The 24,112-nt window shown below is 40.1% G+C and overlaps 1 protein-coding gene across 2 annotated transcripts in view; it reads left to right on the top strand.

Annotated features, from left to right (window-relative positions):
* Positions 1–313: 313 nt before the first annotated feature.
* FAM53B (family with sequence similarity 53 member B) overlaps positions 314–24,112 on the top strand; it is a 94,892-nt gene continuing 71,093 nt past the window's right edge. Inside the window, exons 1-3 of one of the 2 annotated variants that reach the window (XM_026650998.2) lie at positions 314–535; positions 3,940–3,991; positions 22,627–23,405. In XM_026650998.2, the coding sequence (XP_026506783.1) occupies positions 449–535; positions 3,940–3,991; positions 22,627–23,405 (918 nt within the window). In that variant the 5' untranslated portion in view covers positions 314–448. Of the gene's footprint in view, positions 536–1,546; positions 1,631–3,939; positions 3,992–22,626; positions 23,406–24,112 lie in introns of those variants that run through there. The other variant, XM_024210723.3, reaches the window with a different exon arrangement.

The following is a 24,112-nucleotide window of genomic DNA, read 5'->3' as shown; positions in this document are numbered from 1 at the left end:
GTGGTTAAACACAGAGTAAGGTAATGAGATGCAGTGTAACTTGAAAACAGTTTTTAAAAGTAACATGAATTTGAAGTAAATATACCCCTTAAGTAGCCAGTAGCCAAGACAAGATTATTGCAGTAATTTTACACAATTCACAGGCTGATGCATAGTCCATTGTTTCATTGACTACAGCACCTAAAAGTTGTCACATCTTTTCTCATCCTTCCCTTACAACCTTGCACTTAAGCTCTCTGGTTTGTGAAAATGCTTTACAAATGTTTGTGTCTTTCTTTTGTGTATGCAGGGAGTTAACAAGAGTTGGAAACTACTGTCGACCCATCCTGTGAGTGAAGCAGATGGGAGTTGGTTCTGTTGAACTTTTCACTTGGGAAAATGCATTAAAAAAGAAGCTTTGCTGTAACATGGCTGATAGTGACCTTTGCCTGTACTGTAATGGATCCCAATGCATGATTTCATTACCATGGTGATGATCTTAACCAAAACGCTGGAAAACAAAGGTGCTGACTCTGTGACATGCAGGACTGAGCTGGTAAGATATGTAAAATCTTAATTACAAACTGTCTTCCTGTTGCTCACTGCACTGTAGCTGTATAATATGTATTTCAAATTTAGGGCCAGATCCTCAGTTGGTGTAAACTGGTATAGCTCCAGACACTTCAGCTGAACTACATCCATTTACACAAGCTGAGCATCTGGCCCTTAGTAAATAGCAGGAATGCTGTGGTTTTAGTATATGTGAATCTCAGCAAAGCATTCAATCTAGTGGCATAGAATAAACACATTAAAAAACTGGATAAACACCAACTAGATGAATAGCTTGGATTAGAAGTTGCCTGACTAACAGTGAACAGATGGTCACCAGTAATAGTAAGATGAGCAAGTGGGGAGCAGTATTAAGTGGGGGATGGCAAGGGTCAGTACTGTGTTACTTAACAGTTTTGTTAAGAATCTAGGGAAAAATGCAAATTCAAACACCATCAAATGAGCTGACAGCACAGAAAAATCAGAGAGGCAACAAACACACAGAAAGACCAAATTACATTGCCAAGTGAATTGGGGAGAGTGGAACAGTGGGCTGAGTGTACCTAAGGAAAAGAAATAAATGGCACAGATGCAAATTAGGGGCAACTGCCTGGAAAGCAATGAGTGCAAAAATGACCTGGGGGTGATAATAGAGAGCAATCTGAATAGGCTCTCAAAGTGCCAAATAGTCAATGCTAGTCTCAAACGTGTTTATATATAGTGGCATTCAGGAGAATTATTCACAGTCTAGGAAGAAATTAGAACAAGGTGCTGTTGCCTGGAAAATGCTTTGGGAGTTTCAGAAACGATGCACAAGTACAAATACTCCTCTCTCTCCCGCACCCCACCCCCGCAGAAGAAGCAGAGAGCTCCATCCCCTTAACTGACAGATCCCCCAAAGATCAGTGCGGATTGTGGGGGACTGCAGAAGGCAACGGGCAGCTGCCTATTGCACAACTGATGTCCCCATGGAAGGAGGAGGAGCTTCGGTAGGGTTGGAGGAAGCATGTTGCAGAGGCTGAACTTCACCGTTCTGTGGGCACAGGGTCCCCTCTGAGAGCAATCCAGGAGGCATACAACTCAAATGTCCCCCAAAGAGGAGGTGAATATGTTCTATGAGGGAGCAAAGTCCTTGTCTGAACATACATTGTTTTGGTCATTAGCCAATAAAGGAAAAAATATGAAAAACGTGATGAAATTTAACTGGTCTGAAAGATTCCCCCAGGCAGGCCTTCTGCAAACCATTGACTAAAGTTCACTAGAAAGTCATTGGATTAAGAGGGTGGGCAAAGGGAAGTGACAAAGTGTCATGTACACGCTACTAATGAGATTTGGTGGCTGTGGGAGACTCACTGGTTTGGGATGAGTATAAATTATTCCGTGCACTATGGATCCACATGGAACCAGACCACTGTAAAACAACAAAAGCAGCCCTTCCATTCCCTTTGCTGGGGGCAAAGTTGTTAGCTTTTGAGATACTGCAGACTAGTTAGAATGTAATTGCCTAGCTGCAGGGCCCTGGGTTATTAATTGTTTGTTAGCACTTTTGGTGCTATGTAAATACAATAATAAAAATGGGTCCGGATATAAATTTCTAATTGCCTGGGATGTTACATTGGTGCAGATGTTCACACAGGGGCCGGATCCAAAGTCCACTGAATACAGTGGGCGTCTTTATAATGACTTCAGTGGGCTTTGGATCCGGCCCAAAAAGTGGAAACCAAACAATGAAAACTGAATAAAATCTAAAACCACATATAGAAAACAAAAGACCGAAAAAAACCTCCAAAACCCCCCCCAATGAATTAGTTCACTGTTTTACTTCCCAGTTTTGATGTAAAACTCAAATCTTATGAAATGGCAATCGCACTTAATATAGGAACATATGTCATTTCAAAATGTTTCTTTCTTCCTCATTTTTAGACCTTAACTTTTGTCTCCGAACAGAACTTGCTCTTCTTTGATATTTGCTAGGCAGATGTATGCTGTGAAAAACTGTTTTTCTAGTGTTTGTTCTCTTTTCAAGTTTGCTCTAGTTTGGCCTTACTTTTGATACAGCTATTTGTCATCTTTGTTCTCTGGTTACTTCATACCATCCTGTAAATAAATTAGGTCCCAATGGATAAATGTTTCTACTTTACCTGGGAAGTGACAGCATGCTTCAAAAAGGTGGCCAAACTTTTACTTACAACTTAAATGGCTTTTTCACATCTGCACAATTAGCATTTTCTGCCTCCTTAACACCTTATATTAGATTGTAAGGTATATGGTGTGCATATTTATTAGGATCATTTTCATTAGATTATTTTTATAATGGATTGTCAGCAGTAATCACAGTATTGTTATGTAAGTGGACAACATTTAAAATATTAATTGGGAGAGAAGTAGGTGCATATGCAGTTGCCTAAACCCAGATAAAATGCAAATGTGGCAGAACAGATCACCCTCGAATTTATTTTGGTGCTAGTACTTAAATAAAATTATCATTACTTAAGTAAAGTAGGATGCAGGTGCAGGGGGAAAATGTCAGAAGTAGAATAGGGACATTTTTGGGACAGCGGAAGAATGGTGACCATGATAGGCATTGCTAACATATTCTGCACCTGTAGTGAGCATATTGATTTATTGCGTTTAAAGCTGAAGTTTGGTCATGGCAGTTTTTAGGAGAAGGCGTAAGATGATTATGCTGTCAAGGGAAAAATTGTTGGAAAGGGTGTTTAAATAGAAAACATCACAAAGTCACTGGAATTGGTTTGTACCCATATAACATTGATTTTTCCATTTTCAGTGTAAGTAAGAAGAACAAACCAAGTGCTGTGAGAATCATTTGAAGAAGAGCTGTAGTGTGGGAGCCCACCTTTGCAAACACAATCCATGTTAAACATGGTCTTTTAGTATCTAATTGGGAAAATTTAGTGAGCCTCTAAGAAATTCAAAATCCCAATAAGTCCAATGGCCTCTTGCTTGTCCGAGCACAAAATTATTGCGGAACTCCCCCTCTTTGTTTAGTTTCCCCAGTAGTTTAGGGTCCTGGGTCCAGCCATGAGTAGTCCCTGACTTCAGTGGAATACTCGCACCCAGGAGTAAGGGCTTGCGTGACTGGATCCCAGTGTTGCCACCTGGCAGTTCTTAACGAAGTTTGATTAACTGAAGGAAATATGGAGGGAGGGTGGTTGGTTGGTTAATGCACAAGACTGGGTCTTAGGGAATTTCAGTTCTGTCCCCAGCCCGGCCTCTTGAGTTCTTTGGGCAAGTCCCTATGGATTGCCACTCTTGCTCATGTTAACTAGTCCTACTGAGTGCTAACTCAGCAAGAATAAGGGTGGTGGAATTGGGCCCTAAAGTTCAGAATAACTTCAAATGAGTTAGTCAAGTCTACGAGAAGTGAATAGCTTTTCTGGTTGTTTTCAGCACACTCCAAAGATGAGTCAAGGACCTACTCTCTTCTCTTGTGGAATTATGGGTAAGTAACAGAAATTTCTTCAATATTTACTGAATCTCTGCTCCAGTCATTTAATCAGTGACCTTTCATAACTGCAGGGTGTAAAGGGAAAGCATTTTTTTGGGGGGGGGGGAGGAAGAAATCTTAGTAAGAATATATCCTAGAATTGTTTCCTACAAGTCACAAGCTCTGTTGCTCTTTTTCTCTAAATACAATATCTGAACTCAGAAAGGCCCCAGGGCCCTTTACTTTGGAAGCCACATAGCTATTTGTTTATCTCCTGTATGCTACACCTCATGGCACTCAGGTGGGGAGCAGTGTGTTCATTTCTAGTTGGACAACCTGTATCTTCAGCTATATTAAGCTCAGCGTTGTTCCAAGTAGTAGAATCTACTTAATCATCCCTCTTTTCTAATTATTGCCACGTGCATTTAACTGGGACAGTTGCCAGTGATTCAATGCAAAGCCTTTCGTGACTCTAAAAAATGGCTAAGCGACATAGCCCCTGTGTCTAAATGTCACGTCCAGTGGTGCCTGTAAGCCTGGTCAAAGGAGTTCACAGGTAGGAAATAAGTTAGTGTCTGCTGTCATGCACTACCCACCACTTATTCCAGGCTTCACTGGTGGCTGATAAATAAGTGATTTACCTTGTTTTTCTAAATACTTTGATGCTTTTGCTTATTTTTAGAGTATTCATACAGTACATAGATTGCAAGTCTTTTGGAGAAGGGACAGTTTTTTTATTTTGTGTTTTGTTCAGTACCTAACACCAGGGGGTCATGGGTCAATGACTGGGGCTCTTAGGTGCTACCACAATACAAATAAATAAATAAATAAACAACAATATGATCAGTAAAAAAGAATACCTCCGAGCCAAAAGTTTTTGGACAAGCCTCTGCTAGTAAGGACAGTTGCTTATTTGGTCCTTTTTTGTCTCTGCCAAGAGCATGGATTGTATTGTACGACTTCTAATGAATTTTGCACCAGAGTGCGTCACTTTTTATGCAGGACTGCCATTGACTTCCATGGGAGTTTGGTGCATGGACTGACAATCCTGAGGAGCCAATCAGCCTGAAAGATGTGGCATTGTATTGTGCTCAGTGGGCTTTGTAATGTGGAGAGTGACTTGCTAGGCACTGGGCTAAGATCTCCAAACCCAATTAAAATTTTAAGTGGCGATTGAGTCAAACTACTTGATATGAAAGCCAGTGCTTTAAAAACAGAGAGGCTGCCCCCTCTATTAACAGACGTAATTCTCATTAGTGTTAATGGGAGCTGAGTACATGCATTAAGGGGAGACATTTCCCAAGCCTCCAGATAACTAGAGCCATCTGAAGGGGGAGGGGGAGGGGGAAGATGAAATATTTTGATTTTTCAAATGAAAGTCACAAGATTCAAAGTCAAGAAGTGACAGAAACAGTCAGTTCCCTTTATTCTGCCTGTCAAGAATAAATAAGGAACAAAGAGTACTCAATCAGTTGGGTTAGCCTTGTGATAAGGCATTTACAGAACTGTCAACAAATATGAAGGGGCTAAGCCTAATTGAAAAACAGCTTGTTAATAGCTTTCTACAAAGCCGTTAGGATCTGAGCTACACTGTGCTGGTCTTCCTTGTGTGCCAAATTATCCTGTTTCCAAGGGAACCTAATCTTACCTCCTTGACCACAGCTCACCATGTAATTGTCTTTGTCATGCCCAGTCAAGAAGAGTGAGTCTCATTGGCATGTGAGGGCATTATTTTGGTTTTAGGCATCTTTCCCAATGCATTTCTTGATGTCTTCAAACTTGTGCCAAGATCACAAACCAATTCAGTGTTGAAACTTGTTCTATGTTTTAAGTCCGTTCAGTGATTATAGTGGCATTGAATTTGAAATTGGTTGATTATTTCAGATCAGCTGGCCAGGTTCCTGCTTGTGAAAAGCAGAGAGAGAAATAAATACACTGAAGTTTGGATTGGCAGTAGGGCCAGCAGGCGGCCAAGAATTACAGTCCCATGTAAAACCTCTGGGGATTGGAGAGAACTTGGCTGGATTTCTTGTCCTTTCAGTCAGGGTGTCTTAAAAAAATGATCCTTTTGGATTCCACTGGAGACAGTGAATGGAGAGGGAGATATTGCTGGCCAATCTGTGGAGCAAACTGGCATTTTGAGAAGGAAATCCATGCCAACCTCTTGGCTTCAAGGAAGAGGCCATGAGGTTGACCACAGGGAACTGAAAAGTGTCAAGGAATGAAGTGGTGGAGAAGAGCATGTCCCTTCTTTTTCATTTGTCTATACCTCATCTGCAATTTCTTCAGAACTCAAGATCAGCAAGTCAGTTTTTGGATGGGAGCCATGAAAGAAAAACCCAGAATGCTCTACGTGATTCTGTAAGTGGGTTTCTGGTTTGAATAAATATTGAACCAATACCCCATTTAGGTGACAGTGTGATATGAGAGTTATTGTCTGAAAGATGAGACAAAGTAAAACTCTTTGTACTCTGCTGTAGTAGGGATCCCATTGGCTAAGTCAAAGTGTGGTAAAACAGTTAAGTCTTGCACTGCTTGCTGAAGCTTGTCAAACCTAGACTCCTCCAGGCTGCCAGAAAGAGTGAGGTCCTGAAGCATGGGATCTCCGCAGAGAATACCTTGCACCTGTTTTGGAGAGTATGTCTCCAAGAAGGAATAGCAAGATTGTAACCACTGGAACAAGGCAAGAAGAAAGAGGCTATGTATCAGAGATCTGAGACCGCTTGTGACCAACACCTTGAACTGCACTTGGGAACAAATAGCCAGTGCAGAGTATGGGGCATTTGGGGCTCTTCCAGTCAAGAGGTGAGGTGCTCTTTGTGCACCAGCTGAACATTCCAGTTGCATTTCAACAATAGTCTGGAGGAGAGTGGATTTCAGTAATTTAGTTTCATGGTGACAGAGGTGGGGATCACTGTAATAACATCTGCATCAGAGCGTCACAGCTGTCTGGACCACCAAAAGAAAAGAAAAAAAAAGTATGTTGTACCACAGCTTACACCTGATAATCCAGAAGCCCGTCTGGCTTCATTATGACTCTTAGACTATTACTAAGCTGCAAAGCTTGGACATGAGCCTCCAACAGAAGGCAATTTCAGGTTCTTGCCCATTCCTCCAGAGGTTTGCCCCTCTCTACCAGCCTCACCTCCGCCTTATTCTGATTGAGCCAAAGTTGTTTTACTCTCACCCACATCTCTACTTCTGACAGGTCCTGGGAGAACATGGAAGCCACAGAATTCAGGGTTGCTGAAAATTAGATGTAGAGAGGAGTGTCATGCTCCTACTGATGACATTGCAAGCCGAAGCATCTCATGGTCTCTCTTGGCATCTGTACATACACACTCAACACGCTGGGTGACAAGTCAGAATCCTGCAGGATGCTGCATGTGAAAGTCCTTGAGGATGGAGAGTAAAATACTTATTACTTTTCTCAAGAGGAAAGAATGAAGCCCAACCTAACTTCATGCATAGTGGCATTAAAGGCTGTGAATAAACCTAATAAAAACATAATGGACACAACTACGTCAGCTGCCAGATGGAGACTGTAAAAAAAGAATAGCATTCCCATTCCCATATTACATACCAGTGTCTTAATCCAAACATAAAGGGACTAAGATTTCCCAACATCACTTTATCAGAAATATTTCCCATCAGTAGGAGGTTAGAGACCATGCTATGACTGGAACAGTTTATGGCCATTAAATGCACCATAGTACTTTTCACACAAGTAAGGCTGCTGTTAGTCCTAGTGAAATTCTGATTTGGGTAATTACATTTGGCCTGTGTAAACTGACCAGCAGTTTCAACAGGATATGGTATTCTGCTTCATTTCCTTGCCCTAACTGATGGCTAGTGTTGCTGAGCAGTGTTAAACAGCTGCCATGTTACGCCTCAGAAGGTTGACTGCAATTCACTGGTGGATGGAGTGGTATAATATATATATATATAGTTTGCAAAACCCTTTAAGATTCTGCAGACTGAAAAGTGCTACACAACTGGAAGATCTTGTCATTCATTCATGGACCCTCTTCCTTTTGGAAATAAATTATTTTAGATGATTATAACAAATGAATCAATATGAAAACTCGCACAAAAGCTTTGCAATTGTCATATCAATACATCATACAAATGTTTTGTGAAGGAGGAAAAGGTACTGAAAACTACCCGGGGTGGGAGGGGGGGAAAGAGAATGAATTAGAGATTGTAAATCTTCTATATAATTTAGATATTTATAAAGCACTAAACATTATGAGAATCTATAAGAAACATTAAGCTTTATAAAGAGCCATTAAAGATTCGATAAGTCAGAAAATCTAACATCAAAACCATTTTCCAAATGACCTAAAGAATCATCCTGTTTTTTATTTTGAGATAAACAAGAAATGCTCTCCCAGTGTAATACTATTACTACTAAAAAGATTGGTTCTGATCTTTATAGCTTTGCTTTGCTAGAAAGAGGACCAAAGTTGAAAAACCTACACCTATAAATTCAGCCCTGAGAATGAATAATTTCTTGCACCTGCTTGAGTGATCCTTGAAACATCAGGGAATACAAGACATTTCCTATTATGAAACAGAATTTTTCCATTTCCCTCCCACACAGCCAGCATTACATGCCCACAGTCAAAAGGCATGGAAATGTAATGGAAGCTGTGCCAGAGATAGAAGCCATTTTATTAGAAAGTTTGGTTATTGCCTCTTGATACAGATTTTCTGTATCTGAGGGGATTGGGATGGTAAAATCTTTTAAAGAGTTTAACAATATAGTAACATCATCAACTAATTCTTCCCAACCAGATATTGAAGGAACACACAGTATCTGAATGTCCAGTATCAGATACCATTGTGATGGATGGCTGAATAGGAAACTAGATAGATACTTTACTAAAGCTAACGTTTCAGGCTATGCATCAGAGCATTAGCCAAATCCAGTCAGCCTTTTATTTTTATTATGATAGCACCAAGTTCTGTATCAGGGCCTCATTGTGGTAGGCACTGTATACACAAAGTAAAGACATCTTACAAAAGGCTTAAGTTCTAAAGAGACAGGACAGAGAAACAGAAATAGGCAGACAAAAATAATAACTAAGTAACATTTCATAACTAAAGAACTCTTTGCTCAGCATAAAATCAGGCTCATAGTTTCTATATATGATGATTGCGTTATGCAGTTACTGAAAGGAGAAGGATTTTGCATGAGGAAACTAAATGACAATGGGAGGTGCAAAAGTACAACCCCCAGGTAAAAATAATGTGCTTATTTTTGGTAAGTTTATGAAACTCATTGTTTTGATTCATCATGTTCAATAAGGATTATTGAATCATATATTAATTCTTTATAAAATGCACTTTAAAAAAGCAGCCTGCCCTGTTCCTGGAGAATTTACCCAGAATTATTTCAATTTAGTACTTTGTCAGAAATGAGTCCACAATAAAATATGGCGGTGAAGAAAATTCTGAATTTCGTGCATTCAGCGTCTGACACTAGAAGTGGGACTGGAGCAAAGTTTCTTTAAAATCTATGAGCATGATTCTACTCAAAGTGAATGGAACTGATGTCAGTGGGATTACTTTAAGAAGCAAGCATGCCCAGTGGTGGTTGCACCACTGGGGCTAGTGTTAGTAACATGGCTACATGGAACTGGTTCTGAGCTCTACAATGAGGAAAGCCAAGAAGTCAAAAGAAAAACTGATAATGAAATAAAAAAATAAACCAAAGCAAAACTCGAGCCTATAACTTCAGACATCATCATCATATTAACCTTATACGAGATGGCAAGGGCGAGGACAATCCTTGTGGTAAGGGCTATAGTCATTTTAAGACTGCTAATTTGGAAATGTTGCCTTTTTATTTGAACAAGACTGTTTTGCAGCTCTGTTTCCCACAATAAGGCATCATTTTCCCTTCTAATCCACACCTCCTATTTCTGAACTGCAATTTCCTTTGAAAACAGCTTGTCTGTGGAAGGTTCCATCTAAATGACTAATTGCTGTGTACTTGTAACAGGAAATATTGCTCAGAAAGCAGCTCCAACTCTATATGCATTGCCTAGGCTTTGCTTTTCAAGCCAGCCTAACCATGAGAGCTTTGTTCAAGTTTGCTCGGACGTGTATTTGTGTGTGCGTGTATGCATGTGTGCAGTGTATCTACTAGCATCTGAAAACTAGAAAAAAGCACAGCTGGGTAGAAGAATAGGGAGACATTTAACTCCACCAAGATTGGGAGAGCTGTATAGAGGGACATATTAAAGAATTAAAGAATTTTTTTGCTGAAAAAGTAGGGACTTTCCCTCTTAAATAAAGACAGTTGGCACGAATGGTGGGCAGACCACAGACTTGGTTTGTCATGTTTGTTCTGAAGAGAGAGATTTTGGGACTAGCATTTTCATTTCCCACTGAAGCATAGCTGCATGCATCATATTTTAACCTTGTTTGTGAAACAGGAAAGCAGGAGTACTGGTGTGGTTCTATGTCATTGCCATCAACTAATTACAACCATTAAATTTGTTCCACATTTAGAAGCCATCTCTTGCACATAAACAGGGGACAATGGAAAATACAGACTGCCTTTTCCCCTGTGCACAGAATGCAGACGAGACTAAAATTTAAGTAAAAGAGTATGTGAGAAAGTGAATTAAATACAAACTTATCAGAAACAAGACATGCACAAAAAGAAGTGTTTGTAAATATGTGTTGTTAAATTGGGATCCAAACAGAATTCATATGCCAATTTAAAAAAAAAATTGATTGAAACCCATAATTACTTTACGAGTTGCTGTAATAAATTATTGATTAATGTAAATTATTTCACAGGAAAAGAACATAAAGGAAACATGAGCAGAAGGATCATCCATTATGTATAAAAAGGAACTGTAAAAATATTATAGCAGCACATTTGTGTCGCTATAGTTAAAGTTGTGTCAGCATTTTAATTGTAAACCCTTATTTTCTGTGGTTTATAACTTGGTTGTTAAAATTTACACTGTGTCATCTGAGGAACACATTTTTAGTTACACTAATTTAAAAAGCATGTGGCCATTTTGAAGCTGTAGAGGTGGAAAAAATGGCAAAGTTTCCTGTGCTTTTTACTTTGTGTGTGTGTGTGTGTGTGTGTGTGTGTATGCGCTACAGTAATTCAGAATCAGGTCAGTTATTTCATATGAAATTTTGTGTGACCCTAGTTAGTCTGTAATGTAGATTAAACCCTTTTAAAATGGCCAGCTTAAATTTGGCTACTGTGATAATACAATTTCATATTTTAGATGTTTAAAAAAAGTCTCTCTCCTCCTCCCTGACCCTCATGGGAGTTGAGTGAGTTCCTGCCCAATGAAGCGCCCACAGAGGAGGAGATGAACTGCTGCATCCATTTGCTGGCTTTAAGGGGTTATTGAGAGGAGCAAAGTCCAGAGCAGTGCTTTCTTTCTCTTTTTTCCCCTCTGGTTGAGAGGTTTTGGAGCTCCAGCCCATGTGGGGCCTCCAATGGGAGTTGGGAAAAGGGGCCTGGGCCACTGCCACTGTGCGCGGGGTCCATCCTGGTTCTCACCACCACCTGCTTGCTGAAGGCATTCCCAGTAGAGTGTCAGCTGCTTTAGAAGAGGTGAGAACCTGGCTTTAGAATATGCATGTTTTGTTATTATTTTGGCAGGCTACCAAAATTTTCATGAGACCTGCAAGAGAGAGATGGGAAATGGCAGTTTTTAAACAGATTCTATCTCAGCAAAAGCTGAACAGAATTTCATGGAATTTTTCAAAGAAATGGCGTTTCTGTAGCCCAAGTGTATTTCCTCTGCCAACTAACAAAAGACTGCTGCCAACAATGCAGGTGTGAGAAAGAAAAGGTCAAGAGAATCCTTCTTAATGAAAGGTGTGAGGCAATCTAAATATAGGAGTCACTGTCAACTCCCCTTATAATATTGGGCCATGACATGCCATTCCATAGAAAAACTTGTAGGAAGGGGATGAGGAGTATGTGGGATTCATGAGGGAAGGAATTTCCCCAGGATTCAGCTCTTGTAACCTGTGGATTTCTGGAGATTTACTGCAGTCATGTAATAGAACCACACTAATAGGTTCTCCTGACCTACTGCCCATGAAGGGGACTCTGCTGAAAAGCTAATACATCCTCATGTTGTATGAAATTTCCATAGCTTCCCTAATTGTGATGCGAATCTCCGGAGAACACTGCAGTTTTAAAGGGATCTAAACCTGGCCTCTCATTTTGTGCCTGCAAATTATTGTGGGCACAGTTTCGCAAATTTAACTAAATGCAGGCACTGATAATGACAGTGAAATGTGTAACTGGGGGCACATCCATCTGCCATCATTTGCATCTGCAACTAATTGAACCTACAGTTATATTTCTGGGCACAAAGGGGAGGTCAGGTGTAAAATCGGGCCTTGACTCATTTGAATGTATTTTGCAGTGTCAAAACACTGTAGAGCTCACCTTTAAATATCAAGTAGGAAATCTCTACAGGAAAAAAAAAATCAAATTGCTTCATCTAGTCACAATATGTCACAAAGCTTTCCCTTTCATGATATATAATGGAAGGAAGGACCTCTTGAATCTGCAGTGGAGGCACTGGAAGTGCATTGCAGAGAGTACCTTTCGTCTTTTAACAGCGGATAGCATTACAGAATAGTGGGACAATTGTTGTAATTGTGAACTGATTAACTAAGGCTCCTTGACCCTATAGGCCAAATTTATTATTGGCCCACTCTTATGCCATCAGTGAATTTGTCCCTGAAATATTAATTGACTAAGGGTGAAATGAATAGTATTTAGAGGGCCAGTATAAAGCCTATGTGCCAATTAAGCCCTATCCTACCCTCAGACTGCAATTTTGTTCCCACAATTTTTAACTCCTGCAGTTTAGGTTTCTTGACCATCTAAATAACTGGTTTGCAGGCACAGTAAGTGACTCAGAAAGCCAAAGGATATAAATTGGAATTTCAGTTAGCTTTGCCTGAAAGTTACTTATGTAGAATTGGAGTCCAGCTTCTGAAAATCTGTCCCTGAGGGTCTGAGCGGGATTCCTTCACCCACTTTGCGAGTTTTGGGTGTGCAAAGAATTCAGACTCTTAATGTAGTTTATCAAGGGAACTACGGTGTCCTCTTTTTGGTATTAGGGCTTAATTTCTGCTAGTCCAGATTCTGTTGTCAGAGATTTGAGCATGAATCCCATTGTATTTCATCGGAGTTGGTGTGTATAACTAAGTGCTGAATTTGACCTTAGATTCCAATGGGAGTTATGCTGTTTTATGGAGGACAGAATAGATCCCACAAATCCCCTAGGAATTCCTAATACTATAGGATTAAGGTCATTAATGTATAACTGCATTTCCTTGGGAATCCAAATGCACTGATTATTTTGATTTTAAAAGCATATTGTCAAGGTGTTTTTCATCATCTGTAAGATGTATGACCTTCTAGAAGCTTGAAGGTGAAATCTGTATCCCTGCCAAACAACTGGGTCCCCTCTCCTCACAGGAACACACCAGTATGCTTGGAAGGTTGCTCATGAGTGGTAGGCCACTGCTGCTGATGTATTTTTTTTTTATCTTATAAAAATGTAGCATTTAATTTATTATGAAAAGAAAGCAAAAAAGTACATAGTCTCTGCCTGCAAACAAATATAAAGAAAAAAGTGGGGCGTTGCTGTTCTAAGTTTGGGCCTTTCAGCTCAATTTCTTTAAAGAAACCTTAGTAGCGCAGCCTTTTGGATTTTTCAGCAGGCCACATTTTTCAGATCTGTTTAAAGATCCTTTAAAGTTCCCTTTAATGTTAATGCTGTAATTTCAGATGATATTTTCGGTTCTGGTAAGTGCTGGCATTTCCTAATTCAAGGCAGATTGAGGGGCCCTGATGTCAGTGCAGAACCAGTAAGCAGCACAGCTAGCATTTAGGTAGAAAGCAGCAACTTCAGAAAAGATTCTGTAGTGATGATAACCTAACCCCCTCCAACTGTCATGGCTCTTGCCTCTGAAGCTAAAACCAGGTTAACCAGAAACATGTTTCAACACGCTTTTTGCTAGAATGCATCTAGCACAGTTTTCCTGGTTCATGGACATGTGGGTGGGTTGTGTTGCAGTCAGTTTTACAAAACCTTACTGGAGATTAGGGACTAGGGCTTGTTTATAGCAGGATTTTGTAAAATGGTTCATACTATAGCTAGGGCCTATCAAAAACTTGGTCCTAGCAACAATCTGATGTATACATAGTTCTGCGTCCTAAATCCAATATGGGGTGTAGTCTCAGCAGTTGATTTGGGGTGGATGATCATGAGGAAATCCAAGGGATTGCTCAAAGGCTAGGCAGGCAGTGGTGTTAAGGACCTGGGTGTACTGAACTTGATGCTAAGCAGAGCAGGGGAGATACCTTTCTTATTTAGGGCTACTACTGGCCTTCAGGGGTGCAGAAATCAGCTCCTTCTCCCAGCACTAGCAGCTGCAGTTTCATCTCTCTCACTTGCGACTCTCCTAATGGTGTGAGACTTACGTTATTTTGAAATGACCAGCTTTAGAATGGAAAATGGACAATAGTCCTTTTTAAAACAAATTCTGCCCTCTTCAAAATTTGATGATATAAATCTTTACTTTTTGCCTTGAAGGAAAGTTCAAAATAGCATCATGGCAATGGCGATTTAACATGTTACCGAAGATCGGTTAAACCATATTTCACATGCAAGCAGTTTCAGTTCCAACTTTCTGACTTGCCTTAGTCTCTGAACAGGAAAAAAAAAGGCCAACACACCCTAACATTAAAAGCACAGGATGTGTTGGCTCTAGTTGAGGCTTGTTCGTGGCTTGGTACTTAACAAAGCTAGTGTCAACCACAGTTGAGCAGACAAGTCTTAATATCTGTCAACCACAGCAAATGTAGGTGAAACATTACAATTAATAAGCAGGCCATGGAGAACAATAGTGTAACTACACCTCCAGCATCTTTTCGCCCCCATGTCTGATGTGTTTTCGGTTCTTAGCTTTTTGCAGAAAAACCACACCTTTAGGTCTTTAGGTTTATGTCATGAAATAGCATGTGTCAGAACAAAAGAATCAAGGTCAAATAGGTGCCTGAAGCTTGGGTCATCATGTGACTGTTCTGCTTTGATCCCAAAGGGCTTTGAATCCTCTATAGTTAACCAGGTTAATTTGTGCCTGTATTAAAGGCACAAAGAATATGAGGCTTGAAGACAAACCAGGCTTTTCAAGATTAAAGGAACAAAGCCAAAGCGGTCAGGTTCTAAAATGTAACTTACCTTAAAAAAGATACTGGGCCAAATTCATCCTTGTGTAGTTCCTCTGAAATCAATGAAGTTACAATAGGGATGAAAGTAGCCCTACTATTTTATTGTTAGCCTTACACACAAAAGTTCTTTCTGTAGCTTTCCCGCAAACAATGTCCGATACAGCTTTAAGTTGCCTTCTCCTCAAGAACAAACGTAGAGCCTATACTCACTGAAATCACTGAGGGTGTGTCTACACTGGAAGCTGGGGGTGTGACTCCCAGCTTGAAGAGACATACTCATACTAGCTCTCATTGAGCAAGTATGCTAAAAATAGAATGTAGATACAGCCACACGAGCAGCAAGATGGGCTAGCTTTCCAGAATACATACCTAGGGCCTCCGACAGGCAAGTAGTCAGGGCAGCTAGTCCGTCCTGCTGCTCATACTCTGCAGCCTCATTCTGGTTTTAGTGGCTAGCTGGTGTATGTCTCCTCGGGCTGGGAATCACACCTCTAGCTCCAAATATAGACATATCCTGAGAGTTTTACCATTAATTTCAGCGAGAGGCGAGGCTGAGCCTCTCAGGGCTTGATCCAGAGCCCACTGAAGTCAATGGAGACTCCATTGTGGGCTTTGGATCAGGCCCCTAGTGAGAGTTTTGAGTGCACAAGGAATGCAGGATCAGGCTGGACTGGTTGAATGAGATAGCACATGTCAGAGGGTTATTCAAACGCGAGCTAGGAATTTAATAATATTGCAGACTTGGTTTGGAGAGCTGGATCAGGCTGGTTCACTGGTCTACAATTTTTGAGAAGTCGTCTGCTTCAGAGATAAAATGTGCTATTTATTATGTATTTTGATGTGCTGAATTCAAATATGACAATTAAAACAACTGATTGGCTACTGTTTCTAAGATATTTAAGTTTTTACATTTTGTGTCTATGTATATTGTGTAGTTAGTAGAGTTTTAATCATAAATTGTAAACCTAGGTCTTTTCATGTGTTTATGGTTGCTTTACATGATAATATTTCACCTGTCCTGTTTATGTAACACTTTAAAAATCAGCAAAAGGGTTATATAAATAAAATTTATTATGAAACAAAAGGCAAAAAACTATTATGTGCATAGTTTAGTCCTATTCAGTGTCTACTCGGCGCTTCTTGGCTTGTCTCTTGTATTCATTAAATGGAGCATCTCTTGTCACTGTCCAGCAATAGTCTGCAAGCATTGATGGGCTCCATTTGCCCTGATAGCGTTTCTCCATTGTTGCAATGTCCTGGTGAAATCGCTCACCGTGCTCGTCGCTCACTGCTCCGCAGTTCGGTGGAAAAAAATCTAGATGAGAGTGCAAAAAATGTATCTTTAGTGACATGTTGCAACCAAGGCTTTTGTATGCCTTGAGAAGGTTTTCCACCAACAACCTGTAGTTGTCTGCCTTGTTGTTTCCGAGAAAATTTATTGCCACTAACTGGAAGGCTTTCCAGGCCGTCTTTTCCTTGCCACGCAGTGCATGGTCAAATGCATCATCTCGAAGAAGTTCACGAATCTGAGGACCAACAAAGACACCTTCCTTTATCTTAGCTTCACTTAACCTTGGAAATTTTCCACGGAGGTACTTGAAAGCTGCTTATGTTTTGTCAATGGCCTTGACAAAGTTCTTCATCAGACCCAGCTTGACGTGTAAGGGTGGTAACAAAATCTTCCTTGATTCAACAAGTGGTGGATGCTGAACACTTTTCCTCCCAGGCTCCAATGACTGTCGGAGTGGCCAATCTTTCTTGATGTAGTGGGAATCTCTTGCATGACTATCCCATTCGCAGAGAAAACAGCAGTACTTTGTGTATCCAGTCTGCAGACCAAGCAAGAGAGCAACAACCTTCAAATCACCACAAAGCTGCCACTGATGTTGGTCATAGTTTATGCACCTCAAAAGTTGTTTCATGTTGTCATAGGTTTCCTTCATATGGACTGCATGACCAACTGACATTGACGGCAAAACATTGCCATTATGCAGTAAAACAGCTTTAAGACTCGTCTTCGATGAATCAATGAACAATCTCCACTCATCTGGATCATGAACGATGTTGAGGGCTGCCATCACACCATCGATGTTGTTGCAGGCTACAAGATCACCTTCCATGAAGAAGAATGGGACAAGATCCTTTTGAAGGTCACGGAACATGGAAACCCTAACATCACCTGCCAGGAGATTCCACTGCTGTAGTCTGGAGCCCAACAGCTCTGCCTTACTCTTGGGTAGTTCCAAATCCCTGACAAGGTCATTCAGTTCACCTTGTGTTATGAGGTGTGGTTCAGAGGAGGAGGATGGGAGAAAATGTGGGTCCTGTGACACTGATGGTTCAGGACCAGAAGTTTCATCCTCTTCCTCTTCCTCGTCTGACTCAAGTGAGAATGATTCTGGTGCATCAGGAACCGGCAGTCCTTCTCCATGGGGTACTGGGCGTATAGCTGATGGAATGTTTGGATAATGCACAGTCCACTTTTTCTTCTTTGACACACCTTTCCCAACTGGAGGCACCATGCAGAAGTAACAATTGCTGGTATGATCTGTTGGCTCTCTCCAAATCATTGGCACTGCAAAAGGCATAGATTTCCTTTTCCTGTTCAACCACTGGCGAAGTTTTGTTGCACAAGTGTTGCAGCATATGTGTGGGGCCCACCTCTTGTCCTGATCTCCAATTTTGCAGCCAAAATAAAGGTGATAGGCTTTCTTAACCATAGTGGTTATACTGCGCTTTTGTGATGCAAAAGTCACTTCACCACAAACATAGCAGAAGTGATCTGCACTGTTCACACAAGTACGAGGCATCTCTGCTCACTTTGGCTAAACAGAAATGTGTCCCTTTGCAAAATCAAACACTGACAAATAAGAGAGCACGACACTGTATGATTTCTAGAGCTGATAGAGGGCAATTTGTTCAGCAGAGTGATGTAAGCTTCGTTATGATTGCATCATCCATGACTTCTAGGAATAACATGATGCAATTCATATCATGTATGACGCAATACCAGCTTCAGATTGCATCATTCATTGTTTTGCCTAAAAAGCAAGTACTGTCCAAACCCAATCATAGATTTATTCATAGATCCAGTCAAAGATGTATTTTAGTCATTTCTGGTTTAAATTGAGATCCCTTCCCTTTATAACTCACTTATCCTCCCCCATTCCCAAGTCAAGGGTCGTATATACTGACCCAATAGCATATCTTGAAAACTAGAGCCAATCAACAATTTTAAGCATCATTTTCGTTCTCAGTGACCCAGAATTAGTAAAGTTTGACTACATTTATTTCAGAAGCATTTTGGCTGTAGAGCAGTGTTACGTGTCCCTGTATGGCTGGACAGCCTGTAAGGTTGGAACTTCTTTTTAACTTGCTGCTGCTTCATGCCTGCCTCTCTCTTTTGTGCCAGGATACTGCAGTGTGAGTCGTAAGCAATTGTTTTCAGACTTCTGCAACACTCAAACAGAAAGACGAGTAAAGGGAAATTATTCATTGTCAGAGTTCTCTGACTTTTGTGGTTGAATGTTACAACTTGAAGGTGCTTACTTGTAATATTTTTATGTCATTTCCTTTTCTTATTGGAGTGTTTAAAAAAGAAAGAAGGGGGGGGGAGAGGTTATGGGAGGTCTGAGCATTTCTCTGACCACAGGTTTTTAAAACTTCTATAAAATTACTTTCTGGGTTCTTTTCCCAGTTTTTCCTGTGACCTTGGGCAATTCACTTAATCTCTGTGTGCCTCTGTTTCCCCTCCCACCCTTTGTCTTTTCCATGTAGATTGTAAGCACTGGAGGGCAGGGACAGTCCCTTATTATGTGTGTTGTAGAGCCCATAGCACAATGGGGCTCTAACCTCAGCTGGGATCTCGAGGTGCTACTGCAGTCGAAATAAAAGCTACAATAATCTGTATGACAATGACGGTCTGTATTTTGGGAGCTTTGAAAGCTATTTCATGATCAAATAGGTGCTACAGAATACATCTGGTATGCGCTGTAAATACAGACATGTAAGATAAAAAAAATTAGGAAAAAATTTATTGGACATGTGCAATAAGCAACTTGACATTTTCAGTTTTATGGTTGTAAGTTAAACCCAAAAGTAAGTGGCCTGAGGGCCAGCAGTATTTCTTTTTAACAAACTAACTAACAACAATACCTTTTTAATTGCAGCAGGAAAAAAAGCACCTGAGATTCTTTTTTTTTTTGTAGCTTCTCTCCCATTTATAAATGGGCAAATAAATGTTCCTGAACAAAGCAGTTTGCTTTTGAGTTGAGGTGCTCTCATGGTAAATTTTGTTCTGGAACAAATTTCAGCAGCTGGGTAAACCAAATTGAGGTGTATAACTTTTAAAAATTAACACATCCTTAACTACAGCAGTATAAAGGGCTCCCCTACAATTAATATCAGGGTTTAGAAGACGATAATCCTGTTCTTAAAAAAACAGCAAAACCCTTTTTCCTTAGAGGGCTTTATTGAGTCATTTAAAAAGAAAACCTCTGCAATATCCTTTTTTTTCCCCCAGTTTAACACCCAGTCAGTTTCAAGGTTAACATTTATTTGCCGTGAAAATAATTTCCTGGGTTATCATGTGATATTTAAAAATAATAATCCGATACTGATGGACTACAAGCAGGCTAAAACATATGACAGTCTTCATGCTGTAATTCTTCAGCACAGAGAGAACCCTGCTAAATATGGCTGACTGAACATATATTGAATCATTTATATTGGCCACCATACTGTAAAGGACATTGCACAGTAGGAGCATTGCTATAGACTCCTCGGTAGCACACTTCATATGCAAAGAGAATTCACACTTTCCACTGGTGAAAAGTACGTTTTGCAAGGTTTGTTCTAAAATGCAAAGGAAAAAAAATCTTAAGTGTTGCTCAAGATGATACTGTGCCTTGGATTTTCTTTGTAGTTTTAAAAGATTTATAGCTGTTTGTGCAAAAGTGATGTCGAAAGAGGAATGTATCCTGTATCCTCTTCTTATAGCTCACCAAGTCCTTTTGTGAAATATGACGTCTAGCACCTGAAGGTCATGGCAGCTTGCCATCAAAAATTAGCTTCTATTTCTGTTTCTTTTGTCTGGTGAACTGACCTGAGAAATCTCTCTGTTGGCTGCATTAATAAGGGGGGGGGGGAGATAATAAAGATCTAAATATAGATGTAATTGTTTAGTGTATATTTCTCACTCTTCATTGTGTTTATTAAAATGAGAAAGACAGCAATGGTTAAAATAGAACTGAATTAATAGCTATGGTCACAAACAACATTTGGCTCTGCAGTTACTAAGTGGCATTCTCTTAGAATTAGAAATAATAAAACTTGCCCAATGCAGTGAGAAATGAAAGGATGTCAACCTAGTTAAGTGCCAAATTTGACCTCTCTGACTGAAATGATCATTATACGTTGGGGAATAGTCTGTTATTCTTTATTTATTATTTGTATTATGGTAGTGCCTAGACCTGTAGATTGACTATCTAGTTCTTTTAAAATCAGCATTCAATTGCTTACGTAAAAAAAAAAATCACACTATTTTAATGTGAACACATGAAAACTCTGCTGCAACAGTTAACTGATATATTTTGCCTCTGTTTGCAACAGCAGTCTACAAAAACAGTTGCCAGTCACGCTTGGTTAGGTGATTACTTTTTTCCATCACGGCTGTTGATGGCATAGTTCTAACACGGTTTTCCTGTTGAGTGTGAACAAGGATGTTTTTAAAGAACTTCATTAGCCTTAACCATATTGTAGAGTATGGGTCAAATATTTCTCACTTGTGTACTGTCATTGACTTCAGTAGGACTATCTGCATGAAATATGATCAACAGGATTTGCCCCGTGCTCCTAAGTGGTCAACAGCAATATATCTGAACATAGTTGTAACATGATTTGCAACCTTCTTTCGTGTAGCTGCAATCAGTGTTCTAACCGTAACCATATCTGTAAATATTTTCAAACATAATTGTGAGCTGTTGCATGGTTAAGACACAACAAATGCTATTCGCAGAGCCATTCACCAGGCACATACTAGCTGATGGAGCTGATATATACACATGGAGAAATACTCAACAGGAGGTCATGTTGGCTTTTCTTCTGCTATATTAGAAATGCATTAAAAATTCTAAGTGAGATGGACAAAATTGACAGGGAAAGAAATGTCCTTGTGGATTTGTTGAATGAAAAAGGGGGGGAGGGGTCAATAAAAACTAAACACACATTGCCGTGTCCCTTTAAATGAAGAAGTATTTAATTGTTACATATTGTCAGGTTTATCACAAAGTGTGAACAATTTATTGCACTCTTTATGACTGAGAATTCCAGGGGAACCTAAAAGCTGTTAAGCACCCATCTCCCACTGAAATTCAATAGGACTTGAGTGCCTAACTCCCTTTGGCTAATTTGAAAATCCCAGCCTATTTACATCATTATTCTCATATGAACATAGACTGAAAGGCTACTTTGAATTCGGAAGAGACTCAACATTGCATGCTACTATCAAAGGAAGGGCCAACAGTTTCAAATATGGGTTCACTTCAGTGAGAACTATGGCTACTCAGCAGCTACCATATCAAAATAAGGTCATTTATTTAGGTACTTGATTGTGGATATAGGTGTCTGATGTTAGGCATCCATGTTTGCAAATTTTGAAATTCCATTACAACAGCTACCTCCCCGCATTGATAAGGTCACATTATGTGTTGTTCCTCCTATGTTACCCTGCTCTAAGGCCATTCTTTTTTTCAATAGAAGAGGAGTGAGAGCTATCCACTAGACCTCACTGGAGCTTACATATACTTACTTCATTGGGATTGCTATCTTAAGGACAACTCCAAAGAAAACCTTGTAGCCAGATCCTCAGCTGGTGTAGCTTCATTGACTTCAGTGGAGCTGCACCAATTTACGCCAGCTAAGAACCTGACCCTTGACATTTAATTCTGATTTTTAAGTTTCCTTTAGGCTCTTGTAACCTTGTAAACCTCTCAGGTAATTGTTGCTTATAGAGTCTAGAACTAAACGCATGATTCTCAGGCATATTTTGTCACAGAGATAAAGTGATTGTTGTATGCTTTTGTAAAGCTAAGTTCCTCTTAGCTAGTTCATTCTGTATAGTCTCTTCTTATAGCAGTCTTAGTTCTATATTAAGTTTTTTGCTGCTGCTGCTGCTATTATCTATCTATCTCTCCGTCCATCCATCTGAAAGCAATCACTTGGCAAGCACTCTGGGAAACCATATTCCATGGGTTAATTTATATGGGAAAATGTCCCATGTGTTATTTTTAGTAAACGGACATAGAAAATGAACCATATAATTAATTCATGCTAATGTCTGTGTGTGTATAGATATATCGATGTAATATTAATATATAATTTTTTTTTATCATTTTTAAACTAGAAAATGACAGATGGAGAGATCTCAGCAGGAAGTATCCACTTCAAATTGAGCAACCTAGTACCATCATCTGGGACTGTCTGCCTGATAAAAGTGAAGATGGCTCAATATGGCACAGAGAGGCAGCTAACACTTGTTCAGTGACCAACTTGATCAAAGACCTCAGTCTTAGTGATCATAATGGCAACCCATCAGCACCTCCCAGCAAACGCCAGTGTAGGTCACTCTCTTTTTCTGATGAAATGTCTAGCTGCAGGACATCATGGAGGCCTTTAGGGTCAAAGGTCTGGACTCCTGTAGAAAAGAGACGGTGTTATAGTGGGGGAAGTGTCCAGCGCTACTCCAATGGCATCACCACCATGCAGCGGAGTTCAAGTTTCAGCCTCCCTTCAAGGTCAAACATGCTTTCCTCATCATATGACCAGTCTGGATTTAGCAACAAATTTGGATGTCAGCCATGCCAAGGGCTGAGGAAGTCAACCACCTGTGGGCAGGCAGGTGACATCTGGGGTTATGATCACAATTCTGTAGATGGTAACCGGGTGGACATGCAGAGGTCTCTCTCCTGTTCACATGATCAGTTTTCCTCTTCAGAATATTGTGCACCCTCAGCAAACAGCACACCTGCCTCAACACCAGAGCTGATGAGACGCTCCAACGGGCTGTCGCGAAGCCGATCGCAGCCATGTGTCCTTAACGATAAGAAGGTTGGAGTTAAACGACGACGGCCTGAGGAGGTTCAGGAACAAAGACCTTCATTGGACCTTGCCAAGATGACTCAGGTAAGACATACTTACATTACTAACAGGCAAACATGGTGGCACAGACATTTACAGAACATAATTGAACATTTATGTGTGGACAGAACACAACACTAAACAGGCAGCACCAACATGGGGTTATTTTTCAATCAACAGAAGCCTGAATTTTAATTGTTTCCATTTGGGTTAAAATCCATTTTCTTCTGACTCGGCTGTATTAATCTGCATTAAATAGCTGTGATTGTTATGGATACGTTTGTTCCTTTTGTTAGAGCAGAAAACTTATTCCTGTCCAGCTGGATTTGTGGCATTATTCTTTTAAAACCTTCCTTCTTTTTTTTCCTGCATGCTGAGGCCTGTAGCACACCACACCAATATTTCCTCATAGTATGTATTTCTATCAGAAATAATTTTTAAAGTAGAATTTGTATAGGAAATGTTTAGGGGAGAGGAGCTTTGAGAGCATGCAGGAGGAAGTGTAGGCAACATCCAGGGTATTCAGCACTAACTTTATTACTAGTTGAATTTTCACTGGTAGGGACTGTACGGGCTATTAGCAGTGACTTCAAGCAGTCTTGACTCCAATAATTTTCCACTCTGGAGATGTTATCAAGTTTCATAATCAGGTGCAAACATAGGGCAAAATTTTCTTCCTCAATATGCAGTGCGAATCTACAGTGCAGATAAGAGATTTGAAGTGCATATCTGAGAGGATTTTGCTCCATAGC

This window comes from Terrapene carolina, unplaced genomic scaffold (genome assembly GCF_002925995.2).
Source record: "Terrapene carolina triunguis isolate 2854851 unplaced genomic scaffold, T_m_triunguis-2.0 Scaffold95, whole genome shotgun sequence".
Taxonomy (NCBI): Eukaryota; Metazoa; Chordata; order Testudines; family Emydidae; genus Terrapene; species Terrapene triunguis.
The sequence above is the reverse complement of the archived record's forward strand: the minus strand, read 5'-3'. Positions and strand labels throughout refer to the sequence as shown.